This window comes from Petaurus breviceps, unplaced genomic scaffold (assembly GCF_028583685.1).
Source record: "Petaurus breviceps papuanus isolate PSGF00001 unplaced genomic scaffold, PetGlider_PUasm1.0 166, whole genome shotgun sequence".
NCBI lineage: Eukaryota > Metazoa > Chordata > Mammalia > Diprotodontia > Petauridae > Petaurus > Petaurus breviceps.
Genome location: NW_027185737.1, coordinates 1,299,797 through 1,317,952, shown reverse-complemented (window position 1 = coordinate 1,317,952; position 18,156 = coordinate 1,299,797). Strand labels below are relative to the sequence as shown.

The 18,156-nt window shown below is 36.7% G+C and overlaps 1 protein-coding gene across 2 annotated transcripts in view; it reads right to left on the bottom strand.

Annotated features, from left to right (window-relative positions):
• AMFR (autocrine motility factor receptor) overlaps positions 1-18,156 on the bottom strand; it is a 56,566-nt gene that overhangs the window by 23,147 nt on the left and 15,263 nt on the right. The window contains exons 2-8 of one of the 2 annotated variants that reach the window (XM_069082443.1): positions 11,025-11,117; positions 7,294-7,458; positions 5,794-5,946; positions 2,815-2,855; positions 2,329-2,461; positions 1,494-1,627; positions 169-279 (exon numbers count right to left, since the gene is read on the bottom strand). In XM_069082443.1, coding sequence (XP_068938544.1) covers positions 169-279; positions 1,494-1,627; positions 2,329-2,461; positions 2,815-2,855; positions 5,794-5,946; positions 7,294-7,458; positions 11,025-11,117 — 830 coding nt within the window. The remainder of the gene's footprint in view (positions 1-168; positions 280-1,493; positions 1,628-2,328; positions 2,462-2,814; positions 2,856-5,793; positions 5,947-7,293; positions 7,459-11,024; positions 11,118-18,156) is intronic. The other variant, XM_069082444.1, reaches the window with a different exon arrangement.

Below are 18,156 nucleotides of genomic sequence, written 5' to 3'. Positions count from 1 at the left end.
CCTGAGGGGTGGAAAAGAGTCTCCTATCTACATACACTTCTTGAAAGCCTCTCCCTCCCCAGATCAGACATTACTGCAGGTATAGAAATTGTACATTCTATTAGCTATACATATTTCTAGAGGTTCCTTTAAGCTCCAATATCTGGTATTTTTTCTTTCGACACATACTTGTGAAAGAGATGTCCGCAGGGCAGTTTTCTTGCGGACTGCATGGAGTCCCAGCAGATGGCACAGTCATCATTATTGACAGCTAGTTCTTCAGGAGTTGCAACTGCAAACCTGTAACAAAAACAAAAAATAAAATAAAACAATGAAGTAGGAACATTAATTTTGTTCTTCTAAAGTATTACAGTAACTCAAAGCAATCTTTCAGCATTATTCAACCCTTAACAATATTACAGCTGTTAAGAATGACAACTCATACTTTAGTTTATGAAGAATATTCATATAGCTTCCCCACAGTAACCATGTCAAATAAACAGGGCAAGTGTAATCATTCCCATTTTGCAGAAATGGAACCAAGGAGGTCACAGATTTGCTACAGAGCCAGTAAGTGGATAAGCCAGAGTTGAAAGGAGTGGCTTCTGATTTCAAGTCAAGTGTACTTTCCATTGCATTATGATGCCCCCACCCTAAGTAAGTAATGAAAAGCTGAAAATCTTCACAAATTTAAAAATAATCCATGTCCACTTTCTTCTATAGCCTACTCAAACTTGAGAAAAATATATTCATAAACTTCACCATATCAACATTCATGTTTACTGTTGGTACCTTTTAGGTTTCTAGCCCAGGAAAGAGGGGAAATTTAAAGTCTTAAAAATAAAGATAAACAATCACAGGAAAAGTAAGTGGGCTACCCTGTGTTCACATAGTTACCTATGTTTATAATGCTCTCCCCTTCATGTCTGCTTAATGAAATACTACTTATTTTTTAAGATCTAAGTCATGTGCCAACTATTCCATAAAGAGAAAGTCTGAAGCCAAGTAGTCATTAATAGATCCATTAACTGACTTAAAAGTGTTTCTATTTTATCCTAGAGACAATAAAGAGCTACTGAAAAGTCTTGAGTAGGGTTGTTACATGATCAGATCTATGTTTTGGAGTATCTTAGCAGTAGTCTGATGAAAGTAAGTACTTAATAAATAATATTTGTACACTGTATAGAATTGAGGGGCAGCTAGGTGGCACAGTGAATAGAATACTGGCCCTGGAGTCAGGAGGACCTGAGTTCAAATCCGGTCTCAGACACTTGACACACTTACTAGCCGTGTGACCTTGGGCAAGTCACTTAACCCCAATTGTCCTACCCTCCCCCCTCCAAAAAAAAAAGCAAAAAAAATTGTATAGAATTCTCCTAAGATCTTAATATTATAGTAAAATTAATAACAAAGTATAACTAATACTTTCAAAAACACAAATTTTTTAAGGAACTTACCACTATTCAACATCCAATATGACTGTATTTCAACACTGTTAACTTGTGCTCACTTACCTGGCCTCCATATTTCCAACAACACGCAAGTAATTTTTGTGGCGACGGATTCGGCGTTGTACCTCATGGAACAGATAACGTAGCTGCATAAAGATCACCAAGCTGGCCATGGACAACCAGATGTTGCCAAAAAGCTTAAAGAAAGAAGCAGAAAAAAAGTAATAAAAAACAAAAATATCCTGAAATTATATCCTGAAATCAATAATAGGATTCCGAAAGAAATGAGGTGGCATGTTTCAGGTCAACATGAATTTGCTATGCTATGTAACTAAATAACTTTTAGCAAATTTTATAATGCCACTGCTATCTAATTGCTATTAGGAATCTTCAAATTATGTCTGAAGGTTACACTCTAGATTCAACTGATTTCACTCCTAAACCAAGTTGGTTTATTATTTGCAAATTTAATCCAAGTAAAATTTAAGCAGTCAAAACTTTTAAATCAGCAACTAGCATAGACTCTTTTTATTAAAACACAATGATAAAAAAAAGGACATTACAGGAATTCTTGTCTATATTTATACAGCTACTGTTAATTTACAGAAACCAAACTGTAGTACATAGGCAATTTTATGTACAAAAATTACCCAATGACTCTAGACAGCAGAGATAATAAAATGTTCTAGGAATATACTGAAAGACTCAATGGACTAGACATCAGACTAATTTATCCCAGAATGTTTTTTTGTTTACTGTATATTTATGGAAGACATTGAAATCACAGTTTAACTATCTTTTCATCGATCCACTACATTTCCTTACATATGTTTCATTTTAAAATTTATTAATGAGGTCTTATCCTGAGTTATTAGATGCTTATTTTGGTGTTACATACCAACATGTGAATATGGTGCATAAGGTCCAGGGACAACAAAGTGAGCTCCATAACAAAATCTGTATAATACACATAAGTGCCCTTTCCTTCCCATGTCCCTTCATGATTGAGATCCCAGAGGTGAATTACATAACTGTTAAGAAGAAATAATATTTAAATTGTCAGGACCCATTTTTGTTTAAACTTGTATATCTGCCCCATTTATATAAATATCCCATCCTCCAAACTAAAGCCATAACTAAAAGGGGGACAAGTATAGTTTTCTCTCCATGGTACCAATGTGGAGGAGGAGGGGGAAAGGGAGGAAAAGGATGGTGCATGCTTCGTTCTTATCGGAGTCAAGCATCTTGGTCTTTTACCAAACTGATCTGTTCCTTGGAATCCCCAGATTTCTGGCACTGGGGAGTTCCTCTCCCAAGCACTGCTGCCTTCCCAAACCCTAAATAATACCCTATCTATCTCTCCAAGTAAAAAGATTTTACTAACCGTAAAATCACATGAGCAGTCCTTACTGTCACAAGGAGAGACTGTAAAAAAAAATAAGAATACACATTTTTACCTAATAAAATCCAGGAATACTCAGGCTGAACATACTTTAGCAATCAGATATAAAACAAGATATAATTAACAAGGAGTTTTGGGTTGGATTTATTTTTTAAGTATACCAAGAATATCAGATCCTTTAATTGCCCTGTCTCCTAAAGGTCACCCATTAGCCACTAATAATTCTACCATGAAGAAAACAGGAAGCAAGTCAATTTAGTTAGTAGCCCCTGCTAAAGGTTGGTTATGTCTGGTTACTAAAATCAATTATTAAGATAAGTTTTGAATTATCTATGGATTTAATAATCCATCCATTTTGTGACTCCTCTTTAGCAGAGAAAATAGATCAATGAAAACATTCACTATGAAGACCTCAGAGTCAGGTAAAGGGCTATGTAAGTAACTTTCACTATCACATCCACGTAGATACTATTCCTGATATTATGAACTCAGGGTCACATCCTATTAACCAAAGTTCTGGAAACAGTCAATTCCACCAGATGGCAGTAATGTTATCTATAGTAGAGGTAGTTGTTTCCAAAATTCTTGGGAACCCTTCCAGGTGTTTCATGATTAAAAAACTCAGCCCTTTCCACTATTTTTTGACCGAAGTTTATAGGTAACAATGAATTATAGCTTGCTAACATGATCATACTTTATAAAGGTTATTTCAATTATAATGATCAATTATGGCCTGCAAAGAAGAGATAAGAAAAAGCATCTCTTCTCTTCCTTCCTTGCAGAAGTTGAGGGAGTACTGGCAAGGAACACTACAGAATATCAGACTTTTTTGATATGTTGGTTAATTTTGCTAAATTTCCCCCCCTAGTTTCATTTTATATCAATAATAAAGGATACAACTCTAGGAAGGGAAGGAATACTCTGGTAAATATAGGCAATAGTAAAAATAAAAGATATTAATAATTTTTTTAAAATAAAGGTTATTTCAGTAATTCAAAAGATCTATGATTTCATTAGTTATGGCTATTTCCACCACTGATCTAAATGCTATCTCTCCATACCTTAGTAGTCAGTCTTCAAGATTTCTGTAGCCCTCCAAAAATCACATGATAGCTAATCTTCCGTAGTTTAAAAAAAACTCCTACTTAATTATGTATGTATATATTTTCTGTGTGTATTTATCATATATATGTATGTATTCATGAACACATACACACACCCATCTGAGGATACTAGGATTCAAATTTAACATAGTTTAAAAATCACTATTAAAGTCATCAAAACAGTTGGGAACACTCTGTAATTCAAAATTTTCCTTGCCATTTTCTATTTTTAAAAAATATATGTTAAGAAAAGTGTATTCTTAAGTGTATTCTCTCTGCCTAAAAGAGGAAAAAAAGAACCTTAGTGAAGGACTAATTAGTGGTCCTCTCTTTAGCCAAAAGAATATTAGGGAAAAAAAGAAGAAATCTCACATCTCCTGTGGCTATTTTATACTACAGAAAGATCTATACAATAAAAATGAGTTCATTTTGACTTTATTTAAAAAAAAAAAAAAGAGTAAGACCCCATTGCAGTACTAGCATTAGGGACCAAAAAATAAAATTTATATTATAGGCTTTCTCAGATATAGTGAGAAATAAGTACTTTACATTATTATATACAAAGGGACATGATATAATCTATCACCAAATCCATACTAGAGATAGTTTTATAAAGGAGCTTCTAATGTACTGCCATAAAAGACAGTTAAAATAAAAAAATTCATATTATAGTACTATCAAATCATGTAACCAAAATTAATTATATCCTTTACTCAAATTTTGACCATCATATAATTAGTAAAAAGTTGAAAACAGATTAACAATAAAACATCTGTAATTCAAATTGATTGATATGGGAAGACTCCAAATTGCTTAAAAAAAAAACTCTTTTCCTAATTATATTCAACATTTTACTTTCAATTTTATTGCTGAACAAAAGTAAACTTCAGCCCCATTCCAACAAATTCCTGATTAATGAAGTCCAAATTAATAATTTTTTGGTAAGAGCTTTGACATTCCTGAAATTTTAGAATATGTTTCACTATCATCACTAAAGATGAGATTTATTTTTCTTTTAGTCTTCAAGTAACATTTTTTGCCTCAGACCTGTGGTTTTTACAGTGTAGAAATTACCTGTAAGGATGTACCTCAGCAAAGATATAGTCTGACAAATATAGTCTTAGAGGGTTGCATGTGACACTAGATTGGTAAGTGATTTGTCCAGCATAACATAGCTTAGTTGGAGAAAGAACTTCACCCTAGGTTCTCTGGATAACAAAGTCAAACTTCTATTCATTACACCTCTATGTCTCTCTCAAGTAACATACCCACATCAAATATGAAGACAAACCAAAAAGGTATCTTTAAAAAGTTAGCATAAATCATAATATAGTAAATCTTGCTAAACTTTGACAAATTGCTCTATAAACGTCCTATTAAGTGGTGTTGTTATTATGTACCCCTCAGTTATTTTTCTATGACAACACAGTTTGCATCTCATATTATATAATTTTCGAAGGGCCCAACTTACATTGTACTTAAGGAGATATGTTTTTTAATGTTAACTATTTCAAACTACAGCTTACTTCAAAGTTAATGGCCATCACTAACTTTAAAATTCTTTTTTTTTTTTTTAAAGCAATCAGGGTTAAGTAACTTGCTCAAGGTTACACGGCCAGTTATTTCTGGGTGTGGTGCTGAGTATCTGAGCCCGCATTTGATCCGGGTCATCCTGACACTGGAGCCAGTGCTCTTACTTGCTGAGCCACCTGGCCGCCCCTGACTTTACAATTCTTAAGGGGTGAAGTTTATAAGCGTCAATTTCCATTTTTGTAAATACCTGTAATCCCCTTGAAAACATATAGAGATTAACACAAGTAAGCATAGGGCCAGGGCAAAATCCCAGTGTAAGTCTCACCTCTGCAGCCATGAAGGCCAATGTGTGCATTCCATGGGTGTAGCCTGTCACACAGCAGACGACAGCTAATCCACAACAGGAGAGTAGCATAGCAATCAGAAGAGTCAGCACTCGGACATGGCTGCTCATTGGTGTGGTAGGAGAAAATGAAAGCTGGAGTAGAATAAAGACAGAGTCAAGTAATTGCTGAACTTACCCAGGGAGAAAGAACAGAGGAAACTTAGCTTCTTGATCAAAATGAGAATTTCCATCATAGGAGTTCTGTCTGACTACATGTGACAAGTGCTGCAGATAAAGAGCATCGACTACCTCGGACTATGATGACAGTGGTCCTCTGATGTACCTTGATGCACACTAACAATATGCATTAGGTTAACTTAACCGAAATAACAGATGGCAAGAAGAACGATAATGAGCACTTACACAGTGTTTTAAGGTTGGCAAAAACACTGTGCCATTCACCCCATCAGTAAGGTTGGTGCTATCGATCATGTTGTACTAAGCAGACCCCAGGACAGCATGAGATTTTGTTCTATTTGTATATTTGGTTTCACTATGACCAAGTCTGGTAGACTAAGGTGGATGGCTGAAACTGGGAACTAGTCAAGTATTTAGGAATATGGGAGGATGGTTTAACTAGAAAAATAAGAGACTTTATAAAATTTTATTAAATTCCTAAGAGTTTGATAAGGAAGACTTAGTTGAGGGGCAACTGTCAATAATGCTAGGTGACCATAACAGGCTGGTTCAGGGAAATTCTTAAGACAGAATCTAAGGAAGTTGCTGAATTCAGATTCAAGTTTTCACCCCAAGTTGAGAGGTAGAGCTGGGATCAAGACAGGAAGTGGCCCTGCCTTACTTTTCCAGGGATCCTGATAGCTAAAAAAGATAGCCTATTCTCAGCCCAGGAGTACAGTGCACACTATCAGTAACAGGCTTTAACCAAGTTGGTTTAGAGAAGTAAGCCAACCGGAAAGACATGAAACGTCAAGTGCTAGAAGAGACTGATTAAAGCTTTAAATTTTGATTGAGCTAGAAGAGAAACAGAAGACTATGCACCTCTAAATTAGTTAATTTAAATATAATTCGTGTGCAAAGATAACTTGGCACTATAGTTAAAACAGTTTATGACGTTACACTAACTCTAACGAACACTGTGGGGTGAACTAGCCCAGAAGGGAAAGGGTAGAGTCTTTGAAGAATCCCTACTAATCAACTGAGAAACAGCAAAAAAAAATCTACCCCAGCAAGTGACAATAAAAATGAAGCCTGACTACTCACTCACACTCCCCATTTCAAAGCTGCCAAAACCGTGTAATTAAACTAAAGAAATGCCATTCTAGGGGCAGCTAGATGGCACAGTGAATAGAGCACTGGCCCTGGAGTCAGGAGGACCTAAGTTCAAATCTGGCCTCAGACACTAGCCATGTGACTTTGGGCAAGTCACTTAACCCCAACTGCCCCTCCAAAAAGAAAAAAAAAGCCATTCTGAAAACTTACATATTCAAACCTGTCTTTGCATAGCTGCACCATCAGATGCAGAAACACAAGCCCAGCAAACCAGAGACACCACATCACCACCTCTTCCACTGTCTGGACATTCAGCACACCAAAAATGAAAATAAATTTGTAGAAGATAAAGTTCCAAAACTTGTCCTTTAGGTGCTAAGAAGAAAAAATATAATGGAAAAAAAAGTTCATAAAAGTATCTGCCATCATGAGCACCCCACGTATCAAGATATTTCTCCATACCCAAAGTCAGCTGACATGGGAAAAGGTCTGCATTTAGCTACTTATTACCTTTCAATAAATAGTTTAAATATTTATTTCTAAGAAATAGGTAGCATGATGATCAATAGTGGAAAGGAAAAAAGGGGGGGAGGGTGGCATAGGCAAAAATTACACATTAATCCTTTCACTGGGCAATTTAAAATAAAGAAAATAGGTACTCTGGTTTTGAGTTCTAATCCTGTATTTGTCAATGACTTTGCTATATATGGAAACTCCAGTTATAAGGCATGATTATGTTGGTCCTCCATCCTAACTATGACCAAAAATTCTTGGTATTTGAAACATGTCAAAAATGCTTATTATACTATTTCAAAATTTCATGTTTTCATTTTTCTAAAATGTTAAATTGCATATCTATTGCTGATTTGCATTGGCAGAAGGAGTTTTCTAATAAAATCTCAAGTCTAGACTAAAAAAAATATGAATGTATTTATTAGTAATAGATGGGGAAATAAAGGTTGCACATTTCATTTTTCAAGAAATAACTATAGGATTACTAGGTTTTCAGAATGGACTATCAAAAAGTTAAGATGTATTCAGTGTTACTGAGGCAACACAGTGTGCTGAATTGATGGAAAGCACAGTGCACTTGAATTTAGAAGACCTGTATTTGAGTCCTGACTGCTATCTACTAGCTGTGTGAACTTGCACAAATCAGTCTGCTTCTCTGGACCTCAGTTTCCAAATATGTCAAACATGAGAGTGGTACTCAAGGTAATAATAATAAATGTTTCAACAACTGGCTCTTCAAAAATGCACAATAAAGTCTAATCTACATTACTTACATTTTTGTCCACCATTTTCTCAAGTCTAGACAATCAACAAATCAAGCCCTGATCTGTAGTGTTTGCCAGTTTTAAAAGTGTAAATGCACCTACTAAACATTTAACAATCAGTTCCTATAAGCAGTATGATCTAGCTCTAGCACACCCCTGATCATACTAAATGACAAACTTGTGAGGCATGCATAACATGTATTCCTATTTTATAGATAGGGAAAGTAAAGACTTAGAAAGGTAAGACTTGTAATATTGGTAGTAGGACTTGAACCCAGATCTTCCCAACTCCCAAGTTCAACACTCTTTTCTATTCTATTATACTATCTCTTCATACACCCTCTTAATTCACTGGTTTCAAATTCATGGGAAAATTACTTACTCTCTCTGGGCCTCAGTTTCCTCATTTGTAAAAATCAAGGGGGAGACTAGTTAACATATAAGTTATATAACATATAACATACTATACAAATATATCATGTTTACACAGGACATGGTAATGTTTTAGACAACCAAACAGAGAGATTCTCTGTATGGTTCTTAATAGTCTAAAAAACATGTGTAGAAGTGACAAATGCATAACTAAAGTATTAAATTCCAAAGGACCCATGATGAAAAATGATATCTCCTGAGAGAGAACTGCAGAACTCTAAGTGCAGTCTGAAACACACTTTTTTCACTTTCTGTTTTTTGCTTTTTATTGTTTGGGGGCTTTTTTTTTGAAACATGACTAATGTGGAAATATGCTCTGCATGACTTCACATGTATAACTGATATATTGCTTGCCTTCTCAGTTGCTGGAGGAGGGGTAGGAAGAAGGTAGAAAATTTGGAACTCAAAAAAATTTTAATGAATGTTTAAAAAATAGAAAAAATAAAATAAAAGTAATGTTGGATGACAAATACATCCTTTCAATATTCATTCTACATAGTAGAGACTATCCCTAAAACACTCTATGGTCACACTTTTTTTTTTAAACAGTCACAATCTTATGAAAATCATCATCAGACTCAAATACACAAAAAAAGAACAAGTAATCTTTGGGAGAAGAAAGAGGAAAGGGGTGATTTAGCTGATTCTCTTCATGTATCACCCAAAAAACAAAAGCAGTATCATACATGGGTTCAACAGTATGCCAGTTTAAAGTTCCATGTGGACAACAAAATTACCTAAGCCTTCCTAGTTTCCTTTTAAATGTAACTAATTTCTGTCCAACAAATCAAAAGTTTTTATTGGGAGAAAAATAAGTGTAAAAATGGCCATTATAGTCTATAATACACTATGTATTCCACTGGCCCTGCCTGGGAGACCACTATGGCTGACACTTTGGTTTACTGTTATTGAGTCATTTCAGTAATACTAGCCTCTTCGTGATGGCATTTGGGGGTTTTCCTGGAAAAGATACTAGGGTAGTTTGCATTTCCTTCTTTAGCTTATTTTACAAATAAAGAAACTGAGGCAAACAGGGTTAGGCGCCTTGCCCAGGGTCACACGGCTAATAAGTGTCAGGCTGGATTTGAACTCAGGAAGATGAGTCTTTCTGACTCCAGACCTGGCACTCTATCCACTGGGTCACCTTGCTGCCTGAACTTTAGCAACAAGTGCTAACTCTCTAATATAAAGACTTTAGGGGGAACAAAAACATAACTGTAGTCCTGTTCAGAATCCAGGGGTTCATCCTTGTCAAAATCCTATTTTAGTTCTAAAATGGCAGCCCAGGAGACTCTCCAAAAGTTATCACATTTACTAATGCTGCAGTTCACAGAATCACAGACTTAGAATTGGAAGGGACCCTAGAGGCTAAACATTTAGTCTAAGACCCTCATTTTATAAATGAGGAAACTGAGCCCCAGAGAAATAAAGTGACTGGCCAAAAACCAAACAGGAAGAAGCAAGGGGCAGAGTCAGAATTTTACTGATTCAAAATCCAACACCTTTTCCACCACAGTAAATTCCTGCTTACACCAAGTCACTTCTGTTTATCATATGGGATTAAAGTTCCAAAGGGTGTGTTCCAAAAGGTGGAACTAGGAATCCTCTCTATGAAAACACTCCATTGTAAAAGAAGCAGTGCCACACCTAAAATTTAACAGAAGTTACAAGTAAATCACAGTATCTGCTTATCTACTCACAGGATCCAGTGTTTAACTAATAGAATAGTAAGCTCTTTTTTTAAAGGGCAATTCTGAAAAGGACCCTTTTTAGAGACAAACTATTCTCTATAAATATGCACTGGATCCAAAACTGTAGGTGGGAAGAATTATTTTAGTCAGCAGATGCTACCTATATATAGCTCCTGGGAATCAAAAGCAGAAAAGAGAAAGTCATCTAATGTCTTGAAAAGATAAACTGAGATTCATAATTTGTTTTGATACAAAAAAATCTCTTGAGTAATTTCTTTCTTTCATGCTCTGAAATACAATCTTTAAGAATCATCTAATTAAAATTAGATTAAAATTAAAATCCACCACAGTAAATTCCTGCTTACACCAAGTCACTTCTGTTTATCATATGGGATTAAAGTTCCAAAGGGTCAGAAAAAGGTGGAACTAGGAATCTAATCTAAATCTAAAACTAATGATTTATCTTAAATCTTTAAAAAAATCACAGACAGCTAGTGTTACTGCCCTCCTATTTGTGCTGTTATGAATATAAATCACTTACCTGCCTCTCACTAACTCGAAGAGGTCCAAATACGACACACTGGATTAGCTTGGCCACCAACATCAAAAAACAGCAAGCAGTATTTACCAAGACCTGTACATAAACCCAAGAGGGGAACAAATATTATTTCTCCTGCTGAAAATACATAAAGCAGTATTACAGACTTTGTAGTAGGAAATTCAGCCATGATTTCCAAGAAGTAGAAAATCAGTTCAGTTTAGCATATGGTCCTATGCACTGATACAAAAATTTAAACACCAAGATACAAAAATAAACAGTCCTGTCCTCTAAGAGTTTACATGATAACAGAGAAGATCAACCAGCATTTATTGAGCACCTACTGTGTGCTAGTACTGTGCTACCTGCTAGTAATATCAAAAGAAAAAGTCCTCACCCTCAAGGAGCTTCCCTTCTATCAAGGGAAATAACATGGTACATACTTTTAAGCATATATAGAATTATTATAATGTAGTTTTGGGAGGGAAGGCAATAGCAATTGAGGAAGATCAAAAAAGGCTTCATGTGGAAGCTAGAGCTTGAGCTCAGTCTTTAAGAAAGTAAGAGATATGGAGTGTATAAAAATAATTGCAGGGCACAAGAATATTGTAAATACATAGGACAGCTTTAAAAGTGTGCCATGAGGAGAGAAGGAAAACATTTTTTCTAAGACTAAAGAAGATTTCCTGAAGGTGGGTAGCATCTGAGCTGAGTCTTCAAGTTAAGGTGTGGGGATTAGGCAAACAAAACATTTCTAATATTGAGAACAATGACAGAGAGAGGGGAACTATTTACAGAAAAGAAGGAATAGTTTCATTTGGTTAGAAACTTAATCCTGGCAAAAGTGTTGTTGTTTTGTCATTTTCAATCATGTCTGACTCTTCATGACCCCTCTGGGGTTTTTCTTGGCAAAGATATTGGAATGGTTTGCCATTTCCTTCTTTAGCTCATTTTACAGATGAGAATGGTGAGGCAAACAGAGTTAAGTGACTCACCCAGGGTCACACAGCTAGTAAGTATCTGAGGCCATATTTGAAACCATGTCTTCCTGACTCTAGCCCTGGCACTACCAACTGTGCCACCTAGCTGCTCTATAAAGGTATATTTAAGCTATAGTTTTTGGTTTTTTGCTTTTTGGAGGGCAATTGGAGTAAAATGACTTGCCTAAGGTCACACGGTTAGTTTTTGTGTTAAGTATCTGAGGCTGAATTTGAACTCAGGTTCTACTGACACCAGGGCCAGTGCTCTATTCACTGTGCCACCTAGCCACCCCCTATTAAAGCTATATTGTAAAGAGACTTAAAAGACAACCTAAGAAGTTTCTCAACAAATAATGGTAAACAGCTGATGGTCTTTGGGTGTGGAGAAAAGTGGAGTGATATGATTACATCTGTAATAGATTAACCTGGCAGTAGAATGTAGTCAGTCAACCAGGCACTATGTTAAACTCTGGAAACACAAAGAGAAAAAATAACTTGGGCCTCTCTCTAGAGAGAATTTATGGAGGAGTCTTTGAGAGGAGAAGGCATTAACAGCTTATATGGTAAATTAGAGACAATCTCAAAGGGAAAGCAAAGGTTTCCTGAAAAAGGTGAGACTTCAGCTGAGACCTGAAGGAAGTAAGAGGAGATTGAGATGAAGAGAGAGTTCCAGGCATGGAGGACTGCCAATAAAAAATGTCAGGAGATGGGAGGTGTCACTGAACCTAATAATGTGTTGGGGGTAAGGAGGGTGTAAAAAGACTTGGAAAAGTAGGAGAGACCAGGTTATGGTGGGATTTTAAAGCCAAACAGGATTTTATGTTCAACCTAGAAGCAATAAATAGGGAGTTGTAATGCCAAGCAAAGGCAACTTCCCAAGGTTCAAAATACCAGCATAGGTGCTCTCCATTTTATTCAGTGACAAATTAAGAACAGAGAGAATCAAAATATAGCATAATTCAAAATACAGCATTTACCAAGTGTAATTCAATAATCTCCAAGTACTGCCCCACCCCTGGACATTACATATTCATTTAATCAATCACAAAGTCCCTCTTCTAAATACTACTCCACACCTAGGCTGTACATTCATTTAGTCCATCACAAAGCCCCTCTTCTCAAATGGAGATTAGTTTCCAATCATAAGTAAAGTACATTCATTTGTTCAATCACAAAGCACAAAAAAGTCAAAAGTTCCCCACCCTTGGATTACAACTGAATTAGGCCATCTACCCCAGAGTTACAACAAGCTTAAGCACAGTATTTAATCCCCAAAGAGAGGTCTTTTCTTCATCTTGACTGGAGGCAAGTTCTCAGCAATCTTTGTTCCTGGGGAGACAAAGCTTAGCAAGGCCACAAGATACATTGCCAGTGTCTTCATTAATTCATTCTCTGCCTGCAGAACAGTCTCAGGAGCTCTGAACCAACAGCCAGGTTCCAGAACCTCTGCAACAACAGCACTGTCCTTCACCAGTGGACAGAATTCACTCTCTGTCTACAGAACAGTCTCAGGAGCTCTGAACCAACAGCAAGGTTCTAAAACTTCTGCAACAACAGGACTGTCTTTCACCAGTGAACAAATCTGGCAAAACAACATCAAAACAGACAGACAAAGTACCAGCATAACAGCCATGTCTCCTCAGTCCTTGGCAGCTCTGGGTGGCAGCTCTCAAAAGTCCTGGGAAATTCAAACTGGCCCTCAGCAATCCTCTCTGTCTCTCTCTGCCTCCAAGATGCTGCTTCCAAAAAGTTCTTCTGCCTCTCTCTTTGCTTTTGTCTCTCTAAATTTATGTCCCTAGATCCTCCCACTTCAGCCCTCTCTTTTCAACAAGTCCATCCCACAAGTGGGATTCACAAGCTCTGGGTTTTAACACAATCAATCCAAAAACCAAGCCAATACAGGGGGATCTTTAAATTACATTACTATTACAGGAGTCAGTAGGGTTGACTGAATAGAGGAGTGACATAGTCAAATTTGTGATTTAGAAAGATCAATTTGAAAACTGAATAGAATATGGATTGGAGGCAGGAGATTTGAAGTCCAATCAGTAGTACTGAAATAACCCACGGGTGAGGGAATGAGGGTTTGCACCAGGATGGTGACAGTGTCAGAATTGAGAAAAGGGCTTAAATGCAAGATTTTAAAGGTAAAAATGACAGGACCCAGCAACTGATTGAATACGGTGGATAAGAGAGATTTAGGAGTTGAAGATGACACCTTGGTGGTTGTGAATGTAGATAACTGGGAGGATGGTGGTACCCCTGACAATAAGCAATAGGAAAGTCAAGAATGGGTGAAGGCTTAGGGGAAAAGCCAATTAGTTCATTTTTGGACATCCTGAGTTTAAGATGTCTACAGGACATACAATTCAAGATGTCCAATAGGCAGTTGGAAGTGTGAAACTTGAGGTCAGGAGAGAGGTTAAGGCTAGACAAATAGATCTGAAAATCACCTTCACATTCATGGTAGCTGATAATATCACCAATTGAAATAGTATAAAGAGAGAATGAAAGAGGATCCAGCACAGAGCCTTTGGAGACATCCAAAATTAGCAGAAGAGACCATCCAGCAAAGAAAACTAAGAAGGTGTAGTCACACAGGTATGAGAAGAATCAGAAGAGTAGTGACATGAAAACACAGAGAGAAGAAAGTATCACAAAGAAGAGATGATTGACAATATTAGAGACTACAGAAAGGGTGAGAATTGAGAAGATGCTACCAGATTTGGCATTTGAGAATTCATTGATAATTTTGGAGAGATTAGTTTCCATTGAGTAATAAGGCTGGAAGCCGGACAGCAGAGAGTGAAAGAAGACATAGAGGTACCAATTAAAGATGGGCTTTTGGGGGCAGCTAGGTGGTGCAGTGAATAGAGCACCGGCCCTAGAGTCAGGAGGACCTGAGTTCAAATTTAGCCTCACACACTTGACACACTTACCAGCCTGTGTGACTTTGGGCAAGTCACTTAATCCCAAATGCTCTCCAAAAAGAAAAAAAAAAAAGATGGCTTTTTCATGGAGTTTGGTAACAAAAGGAAGAAAAGATATAAAATGACAGATCATCTTATGGATGGATGGATTAAATGAAGGGTTTTTAGGATGGAGGAGACATGGGCATGTTTGTATTAGGGATACAATCTAATAGACAGGAAGAAAATAGAGATAAGTAAGAGAGTAGGGAAGATAGAGGAGGCAATCTCCTGAAAAAAGGATGGAATAGGGGCAGCTAGGAGGTGCAGTGAATAGAGTACTGGTCCTGGCGTCAGGAGGACCTGAGTTCAAATCTGACCTCAGACACTTAACACAAAAACTAGCCGTGGTGACCTCGGGCAAGTCACTTAACCCCAATTGCCCTCCAAAAAGCAAAAAAACAACAAAAAAAGGATGGAATAGTCTCACTTGTACATGTAAAAGGGAAGGAGAAGGCAAGGAGAAGGATCTCTCTTCATGTAAAACAGGTGTGAAGAAAGGCATATGAGTAATATAAGTAGGCTATACAATGTAGAATACATAGAAGATATCAGAGTGAAAGAAGAGTAAAAAAGCAGGAAGGGTCCATGTTATGAAAAAATTTAAATGCCAAATAAAGGAGGCTATATATGATCCTGGAGTTAATAGGGAGTCACCAGAATTCACTGATCAGGAAGTGATATGATTAGACTTACATTTGAAAATAAACATCTTGGCAGCTGAGTGGACAATGGACTGAAGAGAAATGAAACCTGAGGCAGGAAGACAAGTTAAAATGCCACTGTTAGAGTCTGAGTGAAAAGTGGGGAAATCCTGAACTCAGGATGTGACTAAATGAGTGGATATAAAGACGTGAGAGATGTTGAAAAGTTAGAAATTATAATATTTGGCAATAAGTATGGTGATAACAGATATCATGGCCTCAGTGAATGGGAGGATAACGATGCCTTCAAGAGTAATAAGGAAGTTTGGAAGACAACAGGATGAAGGGGGGATAATGATTTCTGTTTTGGACATGCTGAGTTTGAAGTACCTAGAGGATTACCAGTTTGAGAAGTCCTTACTACCATTTAGCAATGCAGAATTAGAACTTAGCAGAGAGAGGATACACATGTATATAGAGATCTGGAAATCACGAAGGGATGGGGTGGGGGTGGGGGGCGGGAGGAAAGAACCTGATTTCAGTGAGGGCTCAAAGTCAGACAAGTAAGAAAGGAAAAGGTTTATTAATTAAGTTTGGTCACTATAAAGCAGGTATTCCAAAGTGCACAGTGGAATAGATGAGAAAGGTTGAGAGAAAATGCTAAGTTGGGTATGGGAACAAAGTTTATATGTTGGCAGCCAGGGGTTTAGAATTGCTAGGATGTATGTAGAATGAAATAGAAAGGAGAAAACTAAAGGGTATAAGACAAATTTGGATGCTATTATAATAGTGCACACAATGTGGTCTAAAACTATGACTGTAGAAGTAAAGAAGAAAGAAAGGAGATGGGGATGGGGGGCTAGAGGGGGTGTGAATATAAAATTGTGAAAATAGAATGGATAAGGACTCTGTAACTGGTAATGCACGAGGTAAAGGTGTAAGAAAGAGTAAAGAGCATTTCAAGTTTTTGAGCATAAATAACTAGCACGTAGTAAGTAATTAATAAATACTTGATTTGAAATCAAAGAAACCTGGATTCAAATCCTATCCTGGACACTGTCTGCATTACCTCAGGCAAGAAAATGAACTCTCCTGAGCTTCAGTTTTATCCTTTGTAAAATGAGTTACAGATGGTCTATGAGGTCCCTTCCAGTTGTACATTTATGATGCCTTAATGCTATATAACCAGCACAAGGGGAAAACTAGAAATCACTGAAGAAGCCTTAGAGAATCATAAATACATCTTGTCAAACATATCATAAGACACAGCTACAAAACAAAGGGTCACAGAATTTGTAGTTGAAGGGGAGCTAAGAGATCATCTAGTACAACCAATGAGAAAATTTAACATTCTGTGAGGTAAGGTATCTTATCCAAGATCAAGAAAGCAGAACATGGCTGACTCAAAATTTGAATCCAAAGGACATAATTAAAACAATAAGGATAATGATTTTGTTTAGAAAAAAAAAACACAACCATACAACTACACAAAGGTCATTTCAACCATGTTATACTTTCTATGAGGTCATTCTTCATTGTACTTTGAAGAAGAGACTGATTCCAAATGTGCTGCTGTCTCTCTTTGAAGACATCATGCTAGAACTGGTTTGCCCAAGAGGACAAAATGTTCTCAATGGTAATCATACCTATAAAAAAGCCAAGCATGAAACACTGGGGCAGGAAAACAGAGGACCCCAGGTCAAAGAAATAGAAAGAAAAAAATAAATGTCAAAAGAAGATAGAATCAAACAAGAAAGGGATAGAGTTTGGTATTAGTTTCAAAATTAAGGTCTCTTAATAGCTTATGTGTAAAAAGACACAACCACATCCTGGAAGATTTCCTTCCATTCACTACATTTATAGAGTTTCTCTCCAGAGTGAAGTCTCTGAAATTAATTTAACACTGAAGGCTTTGCCCCAGTGATAGCATGCTCAGTTTCTTTTTAGTCTGGGTTCTTCAATATTGGGGGGAATAATGCCCCAACTGAATTTTTTCCTACTTTTTTTCTCAGCATAAATCCTCTGACATCTAATAAACACTAAGCCTTGACTAAAAACAATTCCCATAGTCATTAAAATGGTAGGACTTCTCCCTTGCATTGCTTCTTTCTTATTGAAAAATTAAGGGATAATAATTCTATCTCATTTACATTAAGTCCCTATCTTGTATATGGCACTGTGCTAGGCATTGGGGACACAGGAATGAAAAACAAAAGTTCCCTGTCTTACAATGAAATTGGTAGGGGGATAAGACACACACACACACACACACACACGCTCACGCATGCGCGCACATACACACACACCTACAGCACAACTGACATTTACATAGTGATTTATAACTGTTAAAGCCCTTTCCAAAGATTCTAAGATTCAAGTTTGACTCTGTGAGATAAGAAATCTAAATAATGCCATAATCACATTTCCATTTTATAAAGGAAGAACCTGAGGCTCAAAAATGATTAAATGATTTGACCAAGGTTATCTAGCCAGTAAATGAACCAAGATTGCAATTTAGGTAACTTCTGACTCCAAATCTAAC